The sequence below is a fragment of the Heterodontus francisci genome, chromosome 49, assembly GCF_036365525.1.
Source record: "Heterodontus francisci isolate sHetFra1 chromosome 49, sHetFra1.hap1, whole genome shotgun sequence".
Classification (NCBI taxonomy): Eukaryota; Metazoa; Chordata; class Chondrichthyes; order Heterodontiformes; family Heterodontidae; genus Heterodontus; species Heterodontus francisci.
Window position 1 is genome coordinate 11,762,558 of NC_090419.1, and position 13,604 is coordinate 11,776,161.

Consider the following 13,604-nt stretch of genomic DNA (forward strand, 5'->3'; position numbering starts at 1 on the left):
TGGAATCTGATAGAAGGGGCTGATTAATGGGGAACTCGATGATGGATGATTGAATGATGGGGATCTGTTTATCAGCTGGATTGATAGGGTGTAGTTGCCAGGGCTGTTATAGATGGGGGTTTGTTTGACGGTTGCCTGATTAATGGGGAGGTCATGAATGTGCATCGGATTGACAGGCCTCTGACTCATCTCAATCTGATTGGGGGAGATCAAAGAAGGCCTGATTAATGAGAGTCTGGTTGATGATAATGTGTTTATGGGGCCTGGTTTATGGAGTTAAGATTGATGATGGTCTTTAAAATGGGGTCTAATTGATGAGGGTATGATGATCAGGTTCTGATTGTTGGAGGTCTGATACATGAGGGTTTGACTGATGACAGTCTGTTGGACAGGGTGTGTGATAGTACGGGTCTGATTACGAGGAGTTTGATAGTTGGCGCCTCACTGATGGTAATCTGGTAGATGGTTGATTGGCGGGTATCTGTTGGAAGGGGGTCTGATCGCTGCGGTCTGTTTGATGGTAATCTGAGTGAAGGAAATCTGATAGATGCACTCTAATTGATGGAGGACTCATTGATGGGGATGTGAATGATGTTGTATACTGGGCCAGGCTCTGATGGTTGTGGCTCTGCAAGAAAGATGTGGGTTGATAGATTCCAGCATTTTGCGTGCGAATTTCAAATTTACAGCATTTATTTCTCAATAGACTCCAATTGTTGCATTGTCAAAGACAACCACATATTGGTAATTGAATCAGTAAAGCAATCAGTAATTAAATAACACAAGATGCTCTTATAGTTCTCAAAGACCAATGGATTTGTCAACATGCACAACATATTGACAGGAGCTGCGAGAATAAGAGGACATTATGGTAAGAACACGTGTTACAATGCGGAGAGTGAGGGTATTCCACACAGATAGAACGGTCCACAGGGCTCTGATTGATGGGGGCTGATTAACGGGGGCTTGAGCTGGGATCTGATTGATCATCGCTTGAAATGGGGGACTGATAGACAAAGCTCATCTCCCTGGTTACCTGGTGCTCCTCCCATAATCAATTGTGGTGAGCACTCGGCCCCGCCCTTTGCACAAAGCAGCCAATCAGCGCTGTGCACAGTCATGCCTTCTTTGCTGGGTTTCTCCAAGCCTTTTGTTCCCACAGACCAATCAGACCTCGAGTTGGCAAAATATGCTGCGGTATAAATAGCGCGAACGGCAACATCCGCAACACATTGAGAGCAGCTGCGAGAATAGAAGGACATTATGGTAAGAGCACGTGGGAGAATGCGGAGAGTGAGGCTGTTCCACACAGATAGAGCGGTCAAGAGGGCTTTGATTGATGGCGGCTTGAGATGGGGCAGGTGCCATTCACAGCGAGGAATCACAGAAGAGGGGAACGCGCTGCCTCCAGGCTCCATTGGTCCACTGGGAATGGGGAGATCCACACAGCACTGGGGAACAGAGAGATGGGGAATTTCAGAGAGCTGGGGGAATCCCCAGGAACAGACGATCCAGATGGAATGGGGATCAATAGGGAATGGGTGCGATCCACAGTTTACTGTAATGCAATATTTCTCTGCGCACACACGCTCTGTCTCCAGCACCACACTGACTGAAAAAGCTTTGCCCTCCATCCTGTGTCAATCATCACCTGTTCTTCCCTATTTAGCGTGAGTGTATTTCAGTCCACGTTGGCCAGGCCGGTGTGCAGATCGGTAACGCTTGCTGGGAGCTGTATTGCCTGGAGCATGGGATCCAGCCGGATGGACAGATGCCCAGTGACAAGAGCATCGGAGGTGGCGATGATTCCTTCAACACTTTCTTCAGTGAGACGGGGGCGGGCAAACACGTTCCCCGAGCCGTGTTTATAGATCTGGAGCCCACTGTGGTTGGTAAGAGGAGTGATTGTTGATGGGTTGCTCAGTCAGTGCTCTCAATACACTCATTGAAACATGTCCTGAATATTGTGCGCTCATGATTTTAACGTCTCCTTCCCTGTCCCCAGATGAGGTCCGTACCGGCACCTACCGACAACTCTTTCACCCCGAGCAGCTCATCAGCGGCAAGGAGGATGCGGCTAATAACTATGCACGGGGCCATTGTTCCGTCGGCAAGGAGATTGTGGATCTGGTCCTGGACCGTGTACGGAAGGTGGTAAGTTCTGTGAGTTTAGTGTGTCGCAAATTCCCGCCTCCCATTCCCTGATAAAGGAATTGGGGGTGAATCCATCATTCTGTATTTCAGGGGAAGGAGCCACATCAGCAAGGAGTACAGATCGGAGCATCGGTGATATATCTCCCAGGGCTCGCAATGCCTCATCCCACCGGCTCCTACTGTACTGTTTAACTTTCAGCCATTGCCCAGGCCTACTTATCTGATGAAAAACCATTTATCTGATTTGCATTAAGAGCAAATGGACAAATAATATCCTTGAAAACAATCACAGGGAATTTACTCTGGAGGGTTCCGCTCTGTTCGTGGTTGCTGGGTGCAAACTCAGTCAGGCGAGATTTTTCCTGATCACTGCGAGTGCGGCAATTTTGTGTGCGGAATTCCCGCCCAGTGAAAATCGGAGGGGTTCTATAACAGGCGGGAAGTCCGCTGCCTCAATTTCACACTCAGATCGATCATGCAATTCGTTCTCTCTCTTCAGTCAAAGTTTGTGAATCCCGGAATTCTGGTCCTGGACAGGTTCTGCTTCCTCTTCCGTATCCTTTGCCTGAACTCCACAGTGCTCCCAGCACCCGCTGTCCCTTCCACACACCTATGTTCCCAATGCCTCCTCTACAGCTCCCATTGTCCCACACCTGGGCTGCAAGTGGCTCCATCTCATGTCCTCACTGCCACATCCAGCAGGGATAGTCAGTATTTTCCCTCATGTCCAGTTTTTCCCAATGCTTTGTCGATACGCCCATATCCTGCTCCATTTTAATGGGTTGTGCATGTGTTATTTACCCACAGGCTGATCTGTGTACAGGACTGCAGGGTTTCCTCATCTTCCACAGTTTCGGGGGTGGGACCGGCTCAGGCTTTACTTCCCTCCTGATGGAGAGACTCTCCGTCGACTACGGCAAGAAATCCAAACTGGAGTTTTCCGTTTACCCCGCGCCGCAGATTTCCACCGCGGTGGTCGAGCCGTACAACTCCGTACTCGTCACCCACTGCACCCTCGAGCACTCTGACTGCGCCTTCATGGTGGACAATGAGGCCATTTACGACGTCTGCCGGCGTAACCTTGACATTGAGCGACCGACCTACACCAACCTCAACCGTCTCATTGCACAAGTAGTGTCGTCCATCACGGCGTCGCTGCGGTTCGACGGTGCCCTCAACGTGGACCTGACTGAGTTCCAAACCAACCTGGTCCCCTATCCCCGAATTCACTTCCCTCTGGCCACCTTTGCGCCCCTTATATCGGCCGAGAAGGCTTACCACGAGCAACTCACGGTGGCGGAGATCACCAACTCATGCTTTGAGCCAGCCAACCAGCTGGTGAAGTGCGACCCCCGCCAGGGCAAGTACATGGCGTGCTGCATGCTGTACCGAGGAGACGTGGTGCCCAAGGATGTCAACGCCTCCATCGCCACCATCAAGAGCAAGCGCTCGATCCAGTTTGTTGATTGGTGCCCGACTGGGTTCAAGGTAAGAGTGGCTTTTGTGTCCAATCCATGGGGCCCTGGGGAAACATGGATTGTGGGAATCTGATCTCACATATGAACAACACTCTGTTCACCCCGAGTAAAAAGCTGTTCCTCCATTCAGGAAGTGAAATGGAACAGACCCTCCCCATTCCTGGCCCAAAGACCAGCTCCCTCTGAGGGTTGAGGTGGAAATCTCTCAGATTAATTTTTACTTGCAGCCCTGAATGTCTCAGGGGAATTCCTGCCTCCATACAACAAAAACCTTCCTAACAGTCAAGACCTGGTTGGAGACAATGAAATGAGGAATTGAATTGTCTCCTGAATGCAGCCTCATTACACAGTGACCTTCCACCAGAAACTGAAGCTTTAAACCATGGGGAAGAGTCGAGTGAATAACCAGAGCAGGGATTTCGTACAAACACCCAAACTCGCTGATAAATTTACCTGTCTGACAATTAATGGGCCGTCTGATGTTGAAGCGATTTCTTCAGTCACTGAAATCTGACAAATGTCCTTTCCCCACAGGTTGGCATTAACTACCAGCCGCCGACGGTGGTGCCAGGGGGCGACCTGGCAAAGGTGCAGCGAGCCCTCTGTATGCTGAGCAACACCACCGCCATTGCTTTCGCTTGGACCCGCCTCAACCTCAAATTCGATAAGATGTACGCCAAGCGGGCCTTTGTGCACTGGTACGTCGGGGAGGGCCTGGAGGAAGGGGAGTTCCAGGACGCACGGGAGGACCTGGCCTCACTCGAGAAGGATTACGAAGAGGTGGGCGTCGATTCATCCTATCTGGACAGAAGGGCAGAGGAGGAGGAAGAATAAGATTTATTCATTTAGAATGTTAAAATAGTTTAATTAAATTTCTCAGACTTATTAATGTAGAGAGTCCAAAGCTTTAACTTAATTTCAAATCGATGTTAATAATCATAATTATGAAAATAAATGTATTTGCAAATAATTTTTGAATTGTGTCCTTTTGAATGCTAAGAATATACAAGAGGTTGGAAAACACGGTGTGATAATACTTGAAGTTCAAAGAGGATCATTGAAGCCAGAACGGGAGTTCATAAAACCCGCAGGATCCTGCAATTAGAACACATTTTACTTTCGGGGGCACCCGAGAGGGTGTTAGACCTCGCAAAGGGGCCTCTAGCCTGTTCTCTCGTTCATCTCTACCTTCATGTTACTGCCTTTGTCAGTTCACTTTTCCCCTTTCTCTCTCTTCCTTTCTCTCTCTCCACCCTGCATCAGTCTCCCTTCCTCTGTCTCCCTCCCGCTTTATCTCTCTCCCTCTCCTGCTGCTGATTCATCCTGCTTCCATTTCACAGCGGCCTGCTGGCCTTCCAGCACCTTGCCACAATGGATAATCTTAGCACCGGGGCCTTGTCACTCCATCCCATCCTTGATCCTCGCACACGCCCTCTCCCACAGACATGTCCATCCCAATCAGGGCACCATAGTGTCATGGTTATGGTACTGGATCCAGGGCTTCTGTCCTCAAAGACCATCAGTCAAGTAGTGTCATTGAATCCAATAAATCGGTGAGTTTACACCATGCCCACTGACCATAAAGGTTTGGCGAACGATCATCAAATTCCAACAGACTCAATATCTCCCTTCATGGGAAGGGAAACTGCCACTCGTGACACTGCTGAGCCCACATGTGACCCCAGTCCTATCATGTGTGCGTGACCCTTAAACCATATTGCAAGCCGCTCCGTCGTAAGAACAGTTCCTGTTGAGAAGGTCAACTCCATGTTCTGGGAGAATTTCGAATGGGCAATGAATGCCAGCCTTGGCAGAGATACTCAGATCCTGAGAACAAAACATTTCAATGGCTGGTCTGTCATACCTAGCTCAGGGGTGCCCCACTGAGGACAACGACGGGGATGGTGTATATAGGTAGAGTCAATGTCCAGTTCTGTAACTTCATTCTTCTGTTTGGGAATTACCAGCAAGGCCGGAGTTTGACTGTGGACTGTATATATTTGGTTAGAGCTAATGAGTGTGAGGAGGAGCTTTTACCTTGCCATGTCTATACTGTAAAGCACCAAATAGAAGGAAGACAGTGGAGGAGTAAATTGGAAGGAACATTTCTGAAAAATGATTAAAAAATATAGTAGTAATAATGGGGGAACATCCATGATCCAAATTCCTATAGGGACGCCGGAAAGGCTTGCAAACCTGGAGCTACCTGGATGACTAAAGAAATTGAGATGAAAAAGAAAGAGGAAAAGGTCGCTAACAATTAATATCAGTTTCATAATATGTTATTCAAGCTGTGTACTGAAAGTGCAGAGGAGAACTGGATAAAAGAATGGATGGGCAAAGAGAATGCATAAGAATAGATCAATAGGTAATATTAAAGGGATCACCAAAGCCTTTTTTAAGCAGATAAAAAGTAAAAGATAGTCGAAGAAAGGTTTGGGCAGATTGAGGACCTGAAATGAAATCTCTCTGTGAAGGCAAAGGACATCACCAGGGTACTTAATGAGTGCTTTGCATGTGTCTTCACTGAATCAGAGAGATGAAATCTGACAGATTGTGTCTGATATATAGGGATCTGATGGATGATGTTTGGATGGGTAGTTGTCTGACAGATGGTCGTCTGAAAGATGTCGATCTGTTAGATGTGTTTCTGATTGGTGGAGTCTGATGGACGTGGGGAGGCGAGATGTTGGTCTGATAGATGGGGGCGGGGTCTGATTGATTGGCGTGTGATACATGGGGATCTGACAGACCGGGGTCTGATGGGAGGGTGTGCGTGTGAGCGGGGAGGGGGGGGGGGGGGGGGTAGGGGAGTGTTCTGATTGGTTTGAGCTGATAGAAGGGCTGTGACGCGTGGTTGCCTGGTGAATGTGGTTTTGAGAGATGGGGTCTTTTAGATGGGGTCTGATAGAGTGTGACTACGTGTTTCTGATGAGGATCTGGGCGATAAGAGAGTGATAGATGGGGAGCTGATAGATGGGCGTCTCATAGATGAGATCTGATCGATATGCGTCTGATAGATGAGATTTGCTGGTCGTCGGTTTGTTAGCAGTAGATGAATGAGGTATCGATCTGATGGATAACTGTCACTGATGCAGCTCTGATCGGTTGGTGCCTGATAGATGAGGTCTGGTACATGGGGATGGATAGATGTGGGTCTGGTAGCTGGAGCCGGTCAGGAGGGTGTCTGATAGATGGAGATGTCAGAGTTGGGGCCTGAAAGATATTGTCACGGTTGATGTGGGATCTCTCAGAAGACGTCTGAAGCATGTGGTCTGATAGATGGCTATCTGATATGTGGGGAAATGATAGTTAGGGGACATTTAGATCGTGTCTGATAGATGGGGCTCTGATAAACGGTGTTCTGAATGATTCGGAGTAGATGAAGCGGGTCTGATAGATGTGGAATTTATTTAGTTGGGATCTGTCAGATGTGTAGTTGATAGATGATGAATGACAGATATTGTCTGGCAGGTGTAAGTCTGTTTTTGGGGGGTGAGACAGAAGTGGGTCTGCGGATGGTGATCTAATAGATGTGGTGTGACATATGTGGGTCTGATAGAAGAGAATCTGATAGATGGAATGATGAGGATATGACATATGGATGGAATCTAATGGATTGAGTCTGATCGATGGAGTCTAATTGACACCGGTCTGGTGGATGTGGGTGTTAAGGCTGGGCCCACACAGACGCGGGACAGATGCATAGGGATCTGATACATGGTGGACTGATAGTTGGGGTCTGGCTGATGTGACTTTGAGAGATGGGAGCTGATACATGTGGATCTGATCGATGTGGGTCTAACAGAGGTGTCTAATAGATACAGTCAGACAGCTGGGGTCCTGGTGGATTGGTATCAAACAGACGGGCTCTGAAAATGTTGGTCTTGATAACCGCGGGCTTGATGGGATGTCGTTGATAGATACAGTCTGATACGGTCTGATGAGTGGAGATGGGCTCTGACAGATGTAGGTGCAGTACATGGGTGGTTGATGGTCGGCACAGACTCGGTGGGCCGAAGGGCCTGTTTCAGTGCTGTATCTCTAAACTAAACTAAACTACATGGGGAGCTAATACATGGGAGCGGCTGAAATGTATCAGATAATTGGTTTTAAAGAGTTGAGGGTCTGATGGATGGTCTTCTGATATATGGGTTCTGAATGATGTTAAACGGGGATCTGATGGTAGCGGTCTGAAAGATGTGAGTATGATAGAGTAGGTATAGTTGACACTGGAATGAAGAATGATAGGGTTCTGATCGATGTTAGTTGCACAGATTGTGTCTGATGGATGGGGACTGATTGATGTATGTCTGAGTGATGGGAATCTGAAAGAAGAGAGTCAGATAGAAAAGGGTCTGACAGGCAGCAGTCATCTGATGGATAGTGGTCTGATATATGGAATGGGTGGAGTCTGTTGGGGTCTGATTGACGGGGGCCGGATGGATGGGGTCTGATTAACCGGGTGTGAATGAAGTGTTCTGGTTGATCACGGTTTGAGATGGGGGTCTGATAAAAAAAGCTCGTCTCCCTTGTTGCCCAGTGCTCCTCACATCATCAATTGTGGCCAACACTTGGTCCCGCCTTTTACACAAAACAGCCAATCATCCCTGAGGACCAACGTTCCATTTATGTTGATGTTTCTCCAAGCAACCGGAGCCCTTTGTTCTCACAGACCAATAAGAAGTCGAGTTGGCTTCGGAGAATGAGGTATAAATAGGGCGAGCAGCAACATAGGCAACACATTGACAGGAGCTGCGAGAATAGAAAGACATTATGGTAAGTGCGCCTGGAAGAATGCTGAAAGGGATGCGGAGCACAGAACCGGAGCGGTCAACAGGTAGAGGGGGATCTACAGGGAGAGTGCAGGATCCGCATGGATAGAGTAGGGAATCCACAGGGAGAGAGCATGGTGCTCGAGCGAGTCGGAGATCCACAGGGGGGGACGCAATCCCCAGGGAGCGAGGGGGATCCACAGTGCAAGAGAGGAATTCCACAGGGACAGACGGAATCCACAAGAGGCTGATGCACATGGACAGGGGGAGAGAGAAAGAGGGAGGGACTCCGTATTGGGACATACACAGAGTGATGGATCCATAGGGACAGAGTGTGATCGAGTTGGAGAGATGATTGTTTTTCACAAGGAGCAAGAAGATTATCCGGGAGCGGGGAAGAGAAAAGGGAGTGTGCAACGGTGAAGAAATACGGAGAGTTCCTTCAAGATATTGAGCAGTAGATGGACAGGAATTGGGGATGAGCACGGAGAGGGAAGTGTTCAGGCGGAGGTGAGGACAGAGGGAGGATATGTCTACAGATAGCAAGAATCTGCCAGGAACTGGAGATCCACAGAGGGACGGGAGATCTGCAGGGTGTTTACAGGAGTCACGGTAGTTCGACAGAGGGAGCTGCAGCTGGTGATTCAGGATTCCAGTGATCCACAAGGAATGGACTGGGGGATGGGGGGGCACAGAGATCGGGAATTTCCGAGACCTGGGGAATCTCCAGGGACAGAGTGTCCGATGGATGGGAGGATCAATGCGGAATGGAGGGGATCCACGGGTTACTGCAGCGGGATGTGTTGCTGCCCACACACCCTTCTTCTTCCAGGACCAGAACGACTGTCGAAAACATTGCCTCTTCATCTGTAAGTAATCACCTGTTCTTCCCCCTTTAGCGTGAGTGTATTTCAATCCATATTGGCCAGGCCGGTGTGCAGATCGGTAACGCTTGCTGGGAGCTGTATTGCCTGGAGCATGGGATCCAGCCGGATGGACAGATGCCCAGTGACCAGAGCATCGGGGGTGGCGATGACTCCTTCAACACATTCTTCAGTGAGACGGGGGCGGGTAAACACGTTCCCCGAGCCGTGTTTATAGATCTGGAGCCCACTGTGGTTGGTAAGAGGAGTGATTGTTGATGGGTTGCTCAGTCAGTGCTCTCAATACACTCATTGAAACATGGCCTGAATGTTGTGTGCTCATGAGTTTAACTTCTCCTTCCCTGTCCCCAGATGAGGTCCGTACCGGCACCTACCGACAGCTCTTTCACCCCGAGCAGCTCATCACCGGCAAGGAGGATGCGGCTAATAACTATGCACGGGGTCACTGCTCCATCGGCAAAGAGATTGTGGATCTGGTCTTGGATCGCATACGGAAGCTGGTAGGTTCTGTTAGTTTGGTGTGCCGAGATTTCCCGCCTCGCATTCCCAACGATAATAATTCGGGATGAATCAGTTATCACTTCATTTCGGGGGATGATCGTACCCACAGAATCACAAAAATTACACCGATTTCACAAGAATTATAGAGTGGTTATAAATGGAGGACTTAATTCTCAATCTGGAAACAAATTAGCGTATTTTAGAATTCTTTCTCAAGCAATTTTGATTTCCTGTGCAACCAGCAATTCGCAGTCCCTGGCAGGCCCTGCACCCCCTTCCCAACTCCAGGCCTCGAACATAAATCCTCTCCGAGCTGCTTCCCCCTTGTTCCCCACTGCCTCCTCCACAAGGTCCAACTGCATCCCCCAGGCTCCCACTGCTCCATCTCACCAGCTCCCATTGCGCCCTCTCAGCAGGAGGCTCCTGCTCCATTTTAATGGGTTGTGCGTGTGTTATTTACCCACAGGCTGACCAGTGTACAGGACTGCAGGGTTTCCTCATCTTCCACAGTTTCGGGGGTGGGACCGGCTCAGGTTTTACTTCCCTCCTGATGGAGAGACTCTCCGTCGACTACGGCAAGAAATCCAAACTGGAGTTTTCCGTTTACCCCGCGCCGCAGATTTCCACCGCGGTGGTCGAGCCGTACAACGCCGTACTCGTCACCCACTGCACCCTCGAGCACTCTGACTGCGCCTTCATGGTGGACAATGAGGCCATTTACGACATATGTCGGCGTAACCTTGACATTGAGCGACCGACCTACACCAACCTCAACCGTCTCATTGGACAGGTAGTGTCATCCATCACGGCGTCGCTGCGGTTCGACGGTGCCCTCAACGTGGACCTGACTGAGTTCCAAACCAACCTGGTCCCCTATCCCCGAATTCACTTCCCACTGGTAACCTTCGCGCCCACTATTTCGGCCGAGAAGGCTTACCACGAGCAACTGTCGGTGGCGCAGATCACCAACGCATGCTTTGAGCCAGCCAACCAGATGGTGAAGTGCGACCCCCGCCAGGGCAAGTACATGGCGTGCTGCATGCTGTACCGAGGAGACGTGGTGCCCAAGGATGTCAACGCCTCCATCGCCACCATCAAGAGCAAGCGCTCGATCCAGTTTGTTGATTGGTGCCCGACTGGGTTCAAGGTAAGTGTGGCTTTTGTGTCCAATACATGGGGCCCTGGGGAAACATGGATTGTGGGAATCGCATCTCATAATGAGCAACACTCTCTTCAGTCCCAGTCAAAAGTTGTTTCTCCATTCAGGAAGAGTAATGGAACAGACCTTCCCCATTCCTGGCCCAAAGACCAGCTCCCTCTGAGGGTTGAGGTGGAATGCTCTCAGATTCACTCCTTGACTGAAGCCTGAATGTCCCAGGGTAAGTCCTGCCTTGAAACCAGGAAAGGCCTTCCTGACAACTCAAGGCCTCTTTGGAGAAGCTGTAATTAAGAAGGAATTCGCTCCTGAATGCAGCCTCATTACACAATGACCTTCCATTGGAAACTGAAGGTTTAAACCTGGGAGAGGTGCCCAGTGAATAACCAGAGCTGGGTGTACAGAGAAAGACACAAACTCGCTCAGAAACGTAACTTTCTGAAAAGTAAGTGGCGGTCAACAGATCTGATTTTGAAACGACTTTTTAAGCAACTGTAACCGAACAATTTTCCTTCCTCCCGCAGGTTGGCATCAACTACCAGCCCCCGACGGTGGTGCCAGGGGGCGATCTGGCAAAGGTGCAGCGAGCCCTCTGTATGCTGAGCAACACCACCGCCATTTCCTTGGCTTGGACCCGCCTCAACCTCAAATTCGATAAGATGTACGCCAAGCGGGCCTTTGTCCACTGGTACGTGGGGGAGGGCTTGGAGGAAGGGGAGTTCCAGGACGCACGGGAGGACATGGCCTCACTCGAGAAGGATTACGAAGAGGTGGGCATCGATTCTTCCTCGCTGGACAGAAGGGCAGAGGAGGAAGAATAAGTTTTATTAGTTTAGAAATTACAAAGATTTTAACGTTTATTCATATTGATCTTATAACTATTATTGAAGTAAATAAATTTATTGTAAATGATTTTGGAAGTGTGTCTCATTAAAGCACAAATGCACGAGAAGAGATTGAGAAACACGGTGTAAAAGAAGATTGAAGATGATCAATGGTCCCAGAAAGTGGGTTAATCAAACTCCACAGAGCTGCAGGCCAAGTGTCACACAGCATTTCAATCATTAAAACACTGTCCTAGAGTAGAGGTGGATCCTAGTGATAATGGGTCGAATTGATTTGTGTTTGATTGATGGGTTTTACAAGCAGGGATCTGATAGACTGTTTCAGATCGATTGGAAACTGAATATCGGATATTGGGTTGAGGGGAATCTGATTAATAGGGTCTGATAAATGTGGGTTTGATAGATACTGGTCATTGATAGAATTCACAGATTGGAAGCTGATAGATCGGGGAGAATTCTTGACAGTCTAATCGATGGGGAGCAGATTGGTGGGGATGTGAGAGATGAGGATCTGATTATTGGGGATGAGATTGAGGGGAATCTGTCCAATGGGGGTGGGATCGGTGGGAATTTGACTGATGGGATAGAAAACACGTTGATCTGATTGGTCATACTATTGATGTCTCCCTGATTGTGATGTGAGAGATGGTGGCCTGATAAGTGTGGATCTAATCGATGGCGAAAAATTGATCGGGAATATGATTGATTGGGAAGAGATTTTTGTGAATCTGATAGATGGTGACCGGTTGATGCGGGTCCTTGCTGGGTGTCACAGGTTGGGACCACATCAATGGGATTCTGATAGATTTGACTCATGGGACTGTAATAAACTGAGGTCATCCATCTGCTGGCAGTGGATCTGATAGATGTAAATCCTGGCCTGCTGGATTGGAATGTGATTGATGGGGTTCTGATCATTGCGGTCTTATTGACGGGAATGAGATTGAGTGGAATCTGATAGAAGGGGCTGATTAATGGGGAACTCGATGATGGATGATTGAATGATGGGGATCTGTTTATCAGCTGGATTGATAGGGTGTAGTTGCCAGGGCTGTTATAGATGGGGGTTTGTTTGACAGTTGCCTGATTAATGGGGAGGTCATGAATGTGCATCGGATTGACAGGCCTCTGACTCATCTCAATCTGATTGGGGGAGATGAAAGAAGGCCTGATTAATGAGAGTCTGGTTGATGATAATGTGTTTATGGGGCCTGGTTTATGGAGTTAAGATTGATGATGGTTTTTAAAATGGGGTCTAATTGATGAGGGTATGATGATCAGGTTCTGATTGTTGGAGGTCTGATACATGAGGGTTTGACTGATGACAGTCTGTTGGACAGGGTGTGTGATAGTACGGGTCTGATTACGAGGAGTTTGATAGTTGGCGCCTCACTGATGGTAATCTGGTAGATGGTTGATTGGCGGGTATCTGTTGGAAGGGGGTCTGATCGCTGCGGTCTGTTTGATGGTAATCTGAGTGAAGGAAATCTGATAGATGCACTCTAATTGATGGAGGACTCATTGATGGGGATGTGAATGATGTTGTATACTGGGCCAGGCTCTGATGGTTGTGGCTCTGCAAGAAAGATGTGGGTTGATAGATTCCAGCATTTTGTGTGCGAATTTCAAATTTCCAGCATTTATTTCTCAATCGACACCAATTGTTGCTTTGTCAAAGACAACCACATATTGGTAATTGAATCAGTAAAGCAATCAGTAGTTAAATAACACAAGATGCTCTTATAGTTCTCAAAGACCAATGGATTTGTCAACATGCACAACATATTGACAGGAGCTGCGACAATAGAAGG

General features: G+C 48.6%; 2 protein-coding genes across 3 annotated transcripts; both read left to right on the plus strand.

Annotated features, from left to right (window-relative positions):
* Positions 1-1,669: 1,669 nt before the first annotated feature.
* On the plus strand, positions 1,670-5,864 carry LOC137358291 (tubulin alpha-3 chain-like). 2 transcript variants are annotated; one of them, XM_068024210.1, is made up of 5 exons: positions 1,772-1,892; positions 2,006-2,154; positions 2,962-3,642; positions 4,167-4,445; positions 5,853-5,864. In XM_068024210.1, the coding sequence occupies exons 1-5, from the start codon at positions 1,772-1,774 to the stop codon at positions 5,862-5,864; spliced, it is 1,242 nt and encodes a 413-aa protein (XP_067880311.1). The 2 variants fall into 2 exon arrangements, with proteins under 2 accessions (XP_067880312.1, XP_067880311.1); XM_068024211.1 differs by lacking the exon at positions 5,853-5,864 and having other exon boundaries at positions 1,670-1,892; positions 4,167-4,466.
* A 3,442-nt stretch (positions 5,865-9,306) lies between these two features.
* Positions 9,307-11,769, plus strand: LOC137358289 (tubulin alpha-1 chain-like). Its single transcript, XM_068024208.1, has 4 exons — positions 9,307-9,529; positions 9,643-9,791; positions 10,259-10,939; positions 11,473-11,769. Exons 1-4 carry the CDS (start codon positions 9,409-9,411, stop codon positions 11,767-11,769), a joined length of 1,248 nt encoding a protein of 415 aa, XP_067880309.1. The 5' UTR covers positions 9,307-9,408.
* Positions 11,770-13,604: the final 1,835 nt, after the last annotated feature.